The sequence below is a fragment of the Mesoplodon bidens genome, assembly GCF_964165515.1.
Source record: "Mesoplodon bidens genome assembly, chromosome: 13".
NCBI lineage: Eukaryota > Metazoa > Chordata > Mammalia > Artiodactyla > Ziphiidae > Mesoplodon > Mesoplodon bidens.
Genome location: NC_138169.1, coordinates 66,323,286 through 66,337,268, shown reverse-complemented (window position 1 = coordinate 66,337,268; position 13,983 = coordinate 66,323,286). Strand labels below are relative to the sequence as shown.

Genomic DNA, 13,983 nt, shown 5'->3' with positions numbered 1-13,983 from the left:
TCTTCTCTTGTGTTTTCCACTTAGAGAAGTTCCCTTAGCATTTGTTGTAGAGCTGGTTTGGTGGTGCTGAATTCACGTAGCTTTTGCTTGTCTGTAAAGCTTTTGATTTCTCCATCGAATCTGAGTGAGATCCTTGCCAGGTAGAGTAATCTTGGTTGTAGTTTCTTCCCTTTCATCACTTTAAGTATATCATGTCACTCCCTTCTGGCTTGTAGAGTTTCTGCTGAGAAATCAGCTGTTAACCTTATGGGAATTCCCTTGTATGTTATTTGTCGTTTTTACCTTGCTGCTTTCAATAATTTTTCTTTGTCTTTAATTTTTGCCAATTTGATTTCCGTGTGTCTCGTCATGTTTCTCCTTGGGTTTATCCTGTGTGCGACTCACTGTGCTTCCTGGACTTGGGTGGCTATTTCCTTTCCCATGTTAGGGAAGTTTTCGACTATAACCTCTTCAAATATTTTCTCGGGTCTTTCTCTCTCTCTTCTCCTTCTGGGACCCCTATAATGCGAATGTTCTTGCATTTAATGTTGTCTCAGTGGTCTCTTAGGCTGTCTTCATTTCTTTTCATTCTTTTTTCTTTATTCTGTTCCGCGGCAGTGAACTCCACCATTCTGTCTTCCAGGTTACTTATCCGTTCTTCTGCCTCAGTTATTCTGCTATTGATTCCTTCTAGTGCCGTTTTCATTTCAGTTATTGTATTGTTCATCTCTTTTTTTTTGTTCTTTAATTCTTCTAGGTCTTTGTTAAACATTTCTTGCATCTTCTCGATCTTTGCTTCCATTGTTTTTCCGAGGTCCTGGATCATCTTCACTATCACTATTCTTAATTCTTTTTCTGGAAGGTTGCCTATCTCCACTTCATTTAGTTGTTTTTCTGGGGTTTTATCTTGTTCCTTCATCCGGTACATAGCCCTCTGCCTTTTCATCTTGTTTATCTTTCTGTGAATGTGGTTTTTGTTCCACAGGCTGCAGGATTGTACTTCTTCTTGCTTCTGCTGTCTACCCTGTGGTGGATGAGGCTGTCTAAGAGGCTTGATGGGAGGGACTGGTGGTGGGTAGAGCTGACTGTTCTTAATGACATCTTTGTGTTAATTACATGTGTACAGGTAGTCAGTTATATATCCTGTCACTAAACGTATTTTGTGTATTTATGTAGTCCATGTGCTATGTATGCTGAGAGTACAAGGATAACACCTTGTATTTGAGATTTGACTTTAGGATGTGTAGTCATAGTTACACACACCTAATTACACACACACACAGACACACACACACACACACCTCAAGCTCCTATTATACTTTAGGTTAAAGTAAAATTACTGCTCGCAGTTAGGTTGGGGAAAAATAGGTGTACAACTTGAATGGAATTATGGAGAGCAGTTTGCTAGTTGTAAGGTAATCCAAAAAAAAAAAAAGTGAGTGCGTTGGATGATGGGAGAGAGAGTAGAGAGATAGCAGCATCAAATTGGGCAAACCAAAGAAGCTTTCCTGGATGGGAGAAAGAACAGTACGGCAACTAGTACTAAAGACTCAGTGTTTGTGCATTGAGAAGCCGAAGAACACTTTATTAAATCTACCTGTGCTTCCTGAATTTTTCATGTCATTCAGTCTTTTACCTTGATACACTGGGATTATGTTATCAGCACATTTTCTACCTGAGCTTGTCACTTATGGCAACACAGGTATTTTGTTCAACTGGCTTTGTTTAAAACGTCTTATTTATCTTCACTTATGATCATGTTAGGGTAGCGATCCTAGCCAACAAGACAGGACATTGAATACCGGCTAAATGCTTCATAACTCTGCCTTTTTGTGTTTGTCACTTGCCTTTCCTTAGATTCGGGAATACCCCATTGATGTCCAAAGCAACCAGCTTCCCTTCCTGCGGAATCCAGATATCCTGGTGGGAGAAAATGACCTAACTGCCCTTAGCTATCTACATGAGCCTGCAGTTTTACATAATTTAAAGGTCCGTTTCCTGGAGTCCAACCATATCTACACGTACTGTGGTAAGTGGGGGTATCTATTGGCTGTGTGTGTTTGAAAGTGCTTACAGTCTTTAGACTTTACGTGTTAAATTCCAGTGGTTAAGAATCCTACTTTCGCTCTCATTATAAGTGCCTCTCACCTGAGACCCTTGAAATGTTTGCAGTCAGTGAATGTGGCTTAATTAGGCTGCATACCTCTCTGTGGGAGGATTGGTGTTAATCACAGCTCAAGCAGGGAAGAAATGGGCCACACCTTGTGGCTTGATGGTCAGGCACAGTCCTGGAATCAGTAGGAAAGCAGTAAATCCGTCCCAATGTGCTAGCTCAGGCATTTGCTCTCACTGTGGAGTGCACTGATGCAAACGTACAGCTGGCTTGTTTTTGTTTTTTATTGACTTTTTTTTTTTTTTTTTTGCGGTACTTGGGCCTCTCACTGTTGTGGCCTCTCCCATTGCGGAGCACAGGCTCCGGACGCGCAGGCTCAGCGGCCATGGCTCACGGGCCCAGCCACTCTGCGGCATGTGGGATCTTCCTGGACTGGGGCACGAACCCCCATCCCCTGCATTGGCAGGTGGACTCTCAACCACTGCGCCACCAGGGAAGCCCTTTATTGACTTTTTATTTTATATTGGAGTATAGGTGATTAATAATGTGTTAGTTTCAGGTGTACAGCAAAGTGATTTAGTTATACATATATGTGTATCTCTTCTTTTTCAAATTCTTTTCCCCTTCAGGTTGTTACATAGCATTGAGCAGAGTTCCCTTGCTATAAGTAGGTCCTTGTTTGTTATCCATTTTAAATATAGCCTTGTGTACATGTCAATCCCAGACTCCCTGACTATCTCTCCCCACCACACTTCCTCCCGGTAACTGTGAGTTGATTCTCTAAGTCCGTGAGTCTGTTTCTGTTTTGTAAATAACTTCATTTGTACCCTTTTTTTAAGATTCTACATATAAGCGATATCATACGATATTTGTCTTTCTCTGTCTGACTTACTTCACTCAGTATGACAATCTCTGTCCATCCATGTTGCTGCACATGGCATTATTTCATTCTTTTTAATGGCTGAGTAATATTCCATTGTATATATATACCACATCTTCTTTACCCATTCTTCTATCGATGAACATTTAGGTTGCTTCCATGTCTTGGCTATCGTAAACAGTGCTGCAGTGAACATTGGGGTGCATGTTTTTGTTTTCTGCTTGAGAAAGGGCTGCCTTTCTGTCTGACCTTCTCACTTGCCCATGTACAAACATGTGTATGATGAATATTTGTTGAATTCATGATCAGAAACCATGACAAATGTTTTTTTAAATTTATTTTTTAATTGAAATATAATTGATTCACAATATTGTGTTAATTTCAATATCCTGGTTTATCCCAGGATATTGAATATAGTTCCCTGTGCTATGCAGTAGGACCTTGTTATTTATCCATTCTATATGTAGTAGTTTGCATCTACTAACCCCAAATTCCCAGTCCATCCTTCCTCCACCCCACTCCCCCTCCCCCTTGGCAGCCACAAGTCTGTCCTCTATATATATGAGTCTTTTTCTGTTTCATAGGTAGGTTTATTTTTTGCCATATTTTAGATTCCACATATAAGTGATATCATATGGTATTTGTCTTTCTCTTTCTGACTTCACTTAGTATGATAATCTCTGTGTGCATCTATGTTGCTGCAAATGGCATTATTTCGTTATTTTTTATGGCTGAGTAGTATTCATATATATATACACACATACATATACATATACGCACATACACACACACACACCCCCCATCATCTTTATCCATTCATCTGTTGATGGACATTTAGGTTGTTTTCATGTCTTGGCCATTGTAAATAGTGCTTCTGTGAACATAGGGGTGCATGTATCTTTTTGACTTACAGTTTTGTCTGTATATATGCCCAGGAGTGGGGTTGCTGGATCATGTGGTAATTCTATTTTTAGTTTTCTGAGGAACCTGCATACTGTTCTCCATAGTGGCTGCACCAACTTACATTCCCACCAACAGTGTAGGAGGGTTCCCTTTTCTCCATACATCTCCAGCATTTGTTATTAGTAGACTTTTTAATGGTGGCCATTCTGACTGGTGTGAGGTGGTACCTCACTGTAGGTTTTTTTTTTTTTTTTTTTTTTGGCACGCGGGCCTCTCACTACCATGGCCACTCCCACTGCGGAGCACAGGCTCCAGACACACAGGCCCAGCAGCCATGGCTCACGGGCCCAGCCGCTCTGCGGCATGTGGGACCCTCCCAGACCGGGGCACAAACCCACATCCCCTGCATCGGCAGACGGACTCTCAACCACTGCACCACCAGGGAAGCCTCTCACTGTAGTTTTGATTTGCATTTCTCTCATAATTAGCGATGTTGAGGAGCTTTTCATGTGCCTATTGGTTATCTGTATGTCTTCTTTGGTGAAATGCCTATTTAGGTCTTTTTTAATTTTTGCCATTTTTCGATTGGGTTGTCTGTTTTTTTGTTGTTGAGTTGTATGAGCTGTATGTATATTTTGGAAATTAAGCCCTTGTTGATTGCATTGTTTACAAGTATTTTCTCCCATTCTGTAGGTTGTCTTTTCTTTTCAGTTTTTATGGTTTCCTTTGCTGTGCAAAAGCTTGTAAGTTTGATTAGGTCCCATTTGTTTATTTTTGTTTTTATTTCTATTGTCTTGGGAGACTGACCTAAGAAAACATTGGTATGATTTATGTGCCATGACAAATGTTTTAAAGAAATGTCCTAAAATTTCTCTCACATTTTTCTTGAAATTTCTCAATTTCCCCCATCCCAAATTTTGGCTTCTCTCTTTTAGACTATCATTAAGTGGTATGGTGAAAACAAGAACCCTACATATATTGTCATTTGAGGGGCAAAACATTTTAGGATCTGGTTGCAGAGTCAGCTGAGGGCTTCTTTGTCGGGGGTTGTCCCATTTGTACTTCAGTACCTTGGTCTTATCTGTGATCCTAGGTGAGCCCTCGGGGTCAGGGTTCTTTTCATTGTGATATCCCACTTTGGTTTGGAATTGGCCAGCTGGCTGCTAAGTTAGGGTGAGCTTTTATGCCAGATTTCGGGAGCTGGAAATACCATGTTGATTTCAGTGCTTGAGAGAGTTTCCCAAAGCTCCTTTCCCCCAGTTGTTAGTGAGAGTTTTATTTGAAGGAAGCCCTCAGTAAGTGTTGTTTTTTTTTTTTCAAAAAGATTTTTGAAAATCTCCCTTTTTGGAGAAAGGGATAAATGACCACCAGCTTCGCTTTTTACAGGCATTCCTTCTAAGAGAGGTCTGGGTGTCTGTATGTATTTATCCAAGCGTACTTTGGCTCCTCCAGCTTCAGCTTTCAGAGTGACTGATGTAACGCAGAATTCTAAGTCATCAGGAAGCACTCTTACCTGCTGTGGAGGGGTCTGAGACATTTTAAGAAAATGTGTGACCTCAGAGTATAATATCAAAATTTGAATGGAATGAACTAGGGTTTTATACACCTCTCAGTAACCAGTAGAACATGAGAGGCTGTTTTTAAGGCGAATGACTTGGAGAATTCTCTTATTAATTGGAGTTTTTCTCAGTTCTGGGCCTTATTTTTCATTCCAGGTTGTATTTTCAGGAAAACTTTCGTCTGAAGAGGACTTTGTGTTTGGACTTTGTCTTTTTCCTCTCTTTGCCCTTTCTTCTTTACTTGGGTAATGTGGTTTATTAAGTTTCACGTTTCTTTCTCTCTCTCTCCCTCTCTCTCGTACTTTTTCCCCTTTTAATAGACTTTACGTTTTACAGCAATTTTAGGCTGAGAGCAAAACTGAGTGGAAGGTACACAGACTTCCCATATAACCCCTTTCCCAACACATGCAGAGCCTTCCCCACTATCACCATTCTGCTCAAGAGTGAAACATTTGTTAAAATTGATGAACCCACAGAGACACATCGCTATCACCCAAAGTCCATAGTTCACATTAGGTCACTCTTGGTGTTGTATGTTCTGCGGGTTTAGACAAGTGTGTAATGACATGTAGCCACCATTATGGTATCATAACAGTAGTTTCACTGCCCTAAAAGTCATCTGTGCTCTGCCTGTTCATCCCTCTCTCCCCGCTAACCCCTGGCAACCACTGAGTTTTTATACTGTCTCTATAATTTTGCCTTTATAGAATATCATATGGTGTAGTCACAGTGTGTAGCCTTTTTGAATTGGCTTCTGTCACCTAGTAATATGTATTTAAGTTTTCTCCATGTCTCTTCATGTCTTGATAAGTCATTTCTTTATAACACTAATATTCCATTATTCAATGTACCACAGTTTGTCCATTCACCTACTGTAGAACACCTTCCTTGCTTCTGAGTTTTGGCAATTATGAATATAGCGGTTATAAACATCCACGTGCAGGTTTTTGTGTGGATATGTTTTTGACTCCTTTAGCTAAATACCAAGGAGTGTGATTATTGGATCATATAGTAAGATTATGTTTAGTTTCATAAAAAACTTCCAAAGTGGCTGTGCCCTTTTGCATTACCACCAGTGATGAAATAAGAGTTTCCTTTGCTCCACATCCTCGCCAGCATTTGACCTTGCCAGTGTTCTGGATTTTGGCCATGCTAATAGGTGTATAGTGGTATCTCATTGGTGTTTCAATCTGCATTTCCCTAATGACTTATGATGTGGAGCATCTTTTCCCATGCTTATTTGCCATCTCTATATCTTCTTTGGTGAGGTATTTGTGTAGGTCTTTTGCCTATTTTTTAATTAGATGGTTCATTCTCTTACTGTTGGGTGTTAAAAGTTCTTTGTATATTTTGGGTAACAGTCCTTTATCAGATATGTCTATGGCTTGTCTTCTCGTTCTCTTGACTGTGCTTCTTTTCAAACACCAGAAGGGAGCACAATGTAGGCGCTCTCCCATCTTGGCAGTGACCCTTTCCATTCTTGCCTTCTCTTTCCCAAATGACTGGAAAAGCTCACATTTTTTGTACCCATCAGTGGTTCCCTTGAGATCCAGAATATGTTTATGTGAAAGAAAAAGGCATGAATTTGTCTTATGTTGAATATTGAATTTGTTTTTTTCTCACTCTTCACATCCTCAAATATCAATTTACCTTGCCCTTCCGTAAAAGATCTTCAGGGTGAGAGGATTTGCTAACTCTTCATTCAACATGTAGTTATTGAGTCCACCACTGCAGTATGTCCTTTTGGGGACACAAAATGGGAAAAATAGTGAAGTGAAAGATAATGCATGATATAGTGTGATGTGAGACAATAAAGAATAGCCAACACTCAGTGCTTACTGTGCAAATCTGAATGGTGTGAATGTTCTCTCTATTAATCATTTTACCCTGAGGATAACCAGGGAAATGCAATTATTATCCCCACTTTGTGGTCTAGGAAACTAAGGCACTCAGAGGTTAAGTAATTTGGCAAAGTCACACAATTAATAATCAGCTGATGCATGGCACAGGGAGATCAGCTCTGTGCTTTGTGACCACCTAGAGGGGTGAGATAGGGAGGGTGGGAGGGAGACGCAAGGGGAGGGGGATATGGGGATATCTGTACACGTTTAGCTGATTCACTTTGTTATACAGCAGAAACCAACACAACATTGTAAAGCATTTATACTCCAGTAAAGATGTTAAAAAAAAATAAATAAATAATGAAAAATAATTGGCTGAGCCAAGATTTGACATTACGATGTGTAAATCATATTTCCTGTTCGCAAGTTGTTTATATTTTAGTTAAGACAGCCCACATACAAATGAGAAATTAATAGTCCCTCTTTTAGATTTTAATTCTGAGAGGTTTTTTTTAAGCCTGACACCTGTTGGCAGGGTTAAGTACCCTCTTCTTTCTGATCCTGCAACACTTTCTACATGTCTATTTTATGAATTCAATTTGTTGAGCATTTGTGCGTGCGTGTTTGTGTGTGTGCACGCATGCCCATGCACATGTGCTTATTCCATGCTCTAGGGCATTTGGAGGCCTGGCCTGTCATTCTTTTCTCCATCAGGGCCTAGCAGAGTGCCTGATAAACACACATACGTCTAGATTTAGTTGAGTGATTGGTTAAGACTCATTCTGTTCCTCTTTCCTTCTTTAGTTCTGATGCATATGAACAGGGGCCTGTAAAGCTCGTCAGGAGGCCATTGTGCTCTCAGAATCTGACTGCATTTTCTGTTTGCAGGGATCGTGCTTGTTGCCATTAATCCTTATGAACAGTTGCCAATCTATGGTCAAGATGTCATCTATGCCTACAGTGGCCAAAACATGGGGGATATGGACCCTCACATCTTTGCTGTGGCCGAGGAAGCCTACAAGCAGATGGCCAGGTAAGAATAACCTCAGCCCAGAAGTCCTCCTGGGTAGTCCGAGGGAAAAAAAGGGAGTTTCTGCCTTCTTCGGCTGCTTTTTCTTAGTGGTGGAGTGGTCATTCTGGGATTGAGAAAGAGTCTTGGGAACCAAACCAGCTCAGGTTCTTTTCTTACCATGTTTCCTCATGTCTTCATCTTATTCTTGTGAACCTGAACCTTGGCTTGGAGGACAGTGGCTCCTTAGACTTATTTCAGTTTTGAACAATGCAGTTAATGCCTAGTGTTTCATGTCTCCTTGACTTTCTTTTGGCCCTCTCTCCTCCCCTCCAGGTGTAATGAATCCATTTTATACCATCACCGTTCATTTTGCAGAACTCACTGAAGGCTCTCTTTTGAAGGAACCAGAACTCTGGCAACTTCTTGAGATGCCAGGCATTTGGGGCAGAAATAGAAATTTCAAATTAGCAGTTATGCATCGTGGTTTCAGGTTTTTAGCCTGGAAGTGGAGTTCTGTTTAGGCACTTAAGCAGGTCTGATTTTCGAACTCTGAAAGATAGGTACAGGTCTGTTTCGTCAGAAGGTGGGCTAGGTGAGTGTATCGGTCAGGGTTCTGCAGGGCAACAGAACCAATATGGAGTGTGTGTGTGTGTGTGCGTGCGTGTGTATGTATGTAAAGGGAGGGATTTTTATTTTAAGGAATTGGCTCATGCAGTTGTGGAGGCTTGGCATGTCCAAAATCTGCAGGGTAGGCTGGCAGGCTGTAGATCCAGGGAAAAAATACTGTATTTTGAGTCTGAAGGCTTTCTACTAGCAGAATTCTCTTCGGTGGGGATGTCAAATTTTTTTCTCTTATGATCTTCAACTGCTTGGGTGAGGCCCACCCAAGTCTACTGATGTAGATGTTAATTTCATCTAGAAAAGAACACCTTCATAGTAGTATTCAGACTAATGTTTGATCAAATGTCTGGGAACTGTGGCCTAACCAAGTTGACACATAAAATTAACCACCACAGTGTTGGTCTTGAACTGTCAAGATATAGTATAGGGAAAGATAGTTTTACCAAAGTTTTGGTGGAAATGCATTTTTCCAATTAACAGAAAAATGCTGGATCCTTTCAGCTAAATCTTTTTTGCCACCTCTAGAGAATATCTTACAGAGCTAGCAGGAAAGGTAGGAGTCCTTTGTGGGGAGGAGGGCTGCTTAGGCTAATTTAGTGACAGGAGTGAGAAAGAATCCCATTTAAGGTGGTCTGTGCTTCGGTGGATATCAGAGTGTAATTTTCAGCCCAAAGAAAGTTTCCATGAGGAAAGACTGTTATAGAAGTTTCCTTACTAATTTATAATGTTTTATTGCTGGCTGTGGAGATCAGTATGTAAAAGGTCTGCTTCCTTATGGATACACAGTGACCGTATTCAATATAAGCAGTGATTGGAGAACAGCAATACAATAAGTAGAATGATCTACAACCATTTTATTTCTCCCAAATGTGATAGATTGTGGAGCTAAAATGGTCATGACCTTTGATCTCTCTGATGCCATAAAACGACCACATACTATGTTCATCTGCTATCAGGGCTTGACCTGGAGTCGCTTAGCTTGGTAAGCTGTTGAGGCACACACCTCTGGACTGAAGTGTAGTTCAAGGTCAGATCACATGTGGAGAAGGATGAGGGGTAGCGTGATGCAGCACACGACCTCGCTCAGGTGTATGCACAGTGGAGGGGGACCTGGGGTCTGGACAGGCTTCTACGTCTTGGGAGAATCACTTAAGCCAAGTCATCATTTGCTTCATGTGAAGAAGATTATCCTTCCTCCTTTACGGATGATTTCTTTATGGCTCTAAAATGGAAGGTGAGTATGGCCTGGTTCTGACGACTTCCTACCATGCTAAAGGTTCTGCCAGCTCCCTGAGACTTGTCCTTTCATGGATGTCATTGATGTTTGTTTTTCATCCCATTCTCCTCTCCTAGCCAGTTGCACTTAGATGGATCAGAAGTTGCTGTTCTTTATCAGACTTCTTGAGGCTCCCCTACAGCTTTGAGAAACATCTAGCCTCCACTTTTATCCATACCGTAGATCCTCTTGATTAAATACCTACCTTCCTTTCCATGCCGGAAGCTGTACTCTTGGGTTATTTCACTTGTTTGGGTCCTTGTTCACACCTGTTAGAGGGAAAAGGCAGGTATGGGCATCCAGGGTGGTGGTGATATGATCTTGCCTGTGGTAATGCATTTGATGATTAAGGGGTTTGGATGTTAAAGTTGGACAAGGAGTTGCTTCCTCAAGGATTTTCTTTAAAGTGCTAAGGTTTATAATCGTTTTACCCACTGAGTCCTAGGGTATAGCCAAATAATTTTGCTGAAATTCTTGTGCAGTTTTGGCTCCTGAACGTGCATTAGAAGCATAAGGCCAGCACACGTGGCCACAGGAGAGAGAGCTATTTTTGTATAAGTTCTGTTGTCAGCAGCTCATGGTTTCTGCCATTGATCTGAGAGGCATATTAGAAGCACCAGCAGAATCTTTGCAGGGAAAGAGGGAGACCCACTGGTCAGATGCAGGGACGGTTTTTGCTGCATTTCCATTATGGGCCTTCTCTGTCAACTTTGAATACTAGAACACATTCATTTAACAATACTTGCCAACTGGATTGTGCTCTTCCTGACTCATCAGTAGTTTTTGGATTAATTGTTATGTGGATCAAGTAGCCACAGTCTAACACAGTTTGCTTTGAATCTGAGCCTCCATAACCGCTGGGCAAAATAAAGGGTACCAGAAACTAAAGTGAATGACTCCCAGTCTTTGGTGGCTCTGAGTCAGTTGGCCTTGGACTCAGCAATTCTTTCTCTTGATTCACTGGACACTGGATTTTCTTTCTTCATGTCGTTCACACTGGGACACTCCAATTCTTGATGCTTTGAGTGTGTGGGAGGAGTCTGTCAAAGCTCGAAGGGATAAATCCAGACCTTCATCACCATCCTGAGGTTTCCATCCAGAATCTTGTGCTGGATGGAAGGGTTGAGGAGACACAATAACAAGATGATTGGTTCATTGTCCCTATCCCTGTTGACTTCAAGACTAGACTTGAGAGTAAATGGAGATTCACAGTGAATAAAAAGGCTAAGCTAGTATAAAACATCAAATTCGTGAATTCTGTCTTCCACATAAGAAACTATAGTTCCCGTGAGAAATGAGACTGACCGCCACTTTATTTCTGCTCCTCCCTTGTTCAAGATCCAAAATGCCCATTCCCTCATTTTTACCTCCCCTGATTCCATCCTCAGCTCCTGGGTTAAGTCATATCAGCCAACGTTTGTGAAGTATCAGTTATTTGAAAGGCTCCTTCCCGAATGAACACTAAGAAATGTGAGACCACTCCCCACTTCTTAAGGCGCCAACGGTCTAGTCTGGTTGGAGAGAGAGGACACAGTAGGCCAAAAAGCCTGTAACTGCAGGAAGTGTAAATTGAAGCCATGCTCAGCGTTGTTTGAATTGAGTTTGGAGATGATTGTCACACCTGGGCCAAGAAAACTGTAGCATTTAAGCTGGATCTTGATGAATTGGTAGGATATGTAGAGTGAGAAGCAGAACTCTAGATGGGTGGATTAGAGTGATCATTTCCCTAACAGTGGGGCATCAAAAAGTACGGTCACAGGGCTTCCCTGGTGGCACAGTGGTTGAGAGTCCGCCTGCCGATGCAGGGGACACGGGTTCATGCCCCGGTCCAGGAAGATCCCACGTGCCGTGGAGCGGCTGGGCCTGTGAACCATGGCCGCTGAGCCTGCGCGTCCTGAGCCTGTGCTCCGCAACGGGAGAGGCCACAACAGTGAGAGGCCCGCATACCGCAAAAAAAAAAAAAAAAGTACGGTCACAAAACCACAGTGACATAGTGCTTCACACCCCCTGGGATGTTTGTCATCAGAAAGCCATAACAACAAGAGTTGGCAAAGATGTGGAGAAATTAGAATCCTCATACGCTGCTAGTGGGAATGTAAAATGGTGCAGCTGCTTTGTAAAATAGTCCAGCAGTTCTTCAAAAGGTTAGACAGAGTTACCACAGGACTCAGCAATTCTACTCTCATGTATGTACCCAAGAGAAATGAAAACATGTTCACCCAGAAACTCATCCACAAACATTCATAGCAGAATTATCCACAGTAGCCAAAAGGTGGGGAAAAAACTAAATATACATCAACTGACCAATGGATAAATAAAATGTGGTTATAGCCATACAGTGGAATATTATTTGGTACATGAAAAGGAACAAAATACTGATACAGAGATGAACCTTGAAAACATGCTAAGTGAAAGAAGCCAGACATACAAGAACCCATACTGTGCGATTCCACTTATATGAAATGTCCAGAGTAGACAAATATAGAGACAGAGGTAGATTAGTATTTGCCTAGGGCTGGAGGTTTGAGGGGAATGGGGAGTGACTGCTGATGAGGATGTCTTGTTTTTTTAAGTGGTGGCGATGGTGGGGGCCGGGTGATGAACATTTTCTGCAGCTGATTGTGTGGGTGGGTGCACAGCTCCGCAGATGCCCTGAAACCCATTGAATTGTGTACTTTAAATGGGTGAATCGTGTGTTCGGTGAACTGTATCTCAAAAAAGCTATTATTCACAAAAGGCATGGTTAGGGAACCAGCACCCAGGAAAGCTTAACCTATGTGGTAAGTGCGACTGTGTTGGGGTTGTGTGGACGGTACAGTTAGAGGCAGGGTGGCAGGGTGGCCAGACGGTGGAGGCCTCTGAAGGCCGGGGTGAACTTTGAGAGAAAAGCGTGTTCTATTAACAAAGGGTACAGAGATGGTAAAACGACTCTTGGAAACCCTGGATTAATCAAGTGAACCATCTGCCTTCAGGGCAGGGGGCTTCTCAGGGTAGTTATGTTGACATGCATCCTGAGTCTCCACGATGGGGATGCATTATGCTGGGTTTGCAAATCATATTTAGACACAAAACTGTCTTCAAGGACTCTTTGGGAAATGCTGGCCTAGAGCAATAGAGACATTTTAGAGCTTGTTCGATAAAGAGATGATATGACACAAGGGATGTTCAAAGACCAATTTTTCTCTGATGGGCCCTATTTCAAAATCGCTTCCTTCTCTCCATATTGCTATACCATTTCCAAGGATGAGAACACCTTCTCATGAGTAGTTTAGATTCTTGCGGAAATACCTTGCCTGTTTCAATGACCTCTGTGTAATGATTGATAGTAGATGCTGAAGCTGGAATTCAGACCTGGTCTCTTTGCCCCAAAGCCCTTTGTACCTGCTGAGAAACTGTACTCCCTCAATCACTGGTGCCTGTCGACTGGCCCCAGGTAGTCTTCCCAAAGCAGAGCAAACTCTGGTCCTCAGGGCCATGAGGACCGAAGGATAGGCCTTTTGCCTTAATGTTTCAAAAGTGTCTAAATTCCAGAGTGAGATTAGAGTTTTGGTGTATTTTGTAGCTCTGCTGGTAGGAGTGGGCCACCTTGTTGTGCTCCCCAGGTCTGATCCTTTTTTTTTTTTTTTTTTAAGCTTTTGTGTTCTTTCCTGAAAGAGAGTGGGGACACTGCAGAGCAAATTCATTTGCTTGGGTAGCCAAGGTAATAGAGCACGCACATTTCCACCTGGCTCTGCTGTTCTGCTGAGCTGTGACTAATAGTGAAAGATGGGACCGCTCCTGTTCGGGGTCCCGGGGAGGG

At 42.0% G+C, this 13,983-nt stretch overlaps 1 protein-coding gene across 1 annotated transcript in view; it reads left to right on the top strand.

Moving 5' to 3' along the window:
* The window catches only part of MYO5B (myosin VB), a gene marked incomplete at its 3' end in the record, with an annotated part of 387,279 nt that overhangs the window by 175,831 nt on the left and 197,465 nt on the right, over window positions 1–13,983 (top strand). Inside the window, exons 3-4 of the mRNA XM_081252328.1 lie at window positions 1,837–2,008; window positions 8,164–8,308. Coding sequence (XP_081108454.1) covers window positions 1,837–2,008; window positions 8,164–8,308 — 317 coding nt within the window. The remainder of the gene's footprint in view (window positions 1–1,836; window positions 2,009–8,163; window positions 8,309–13,983) is intronic.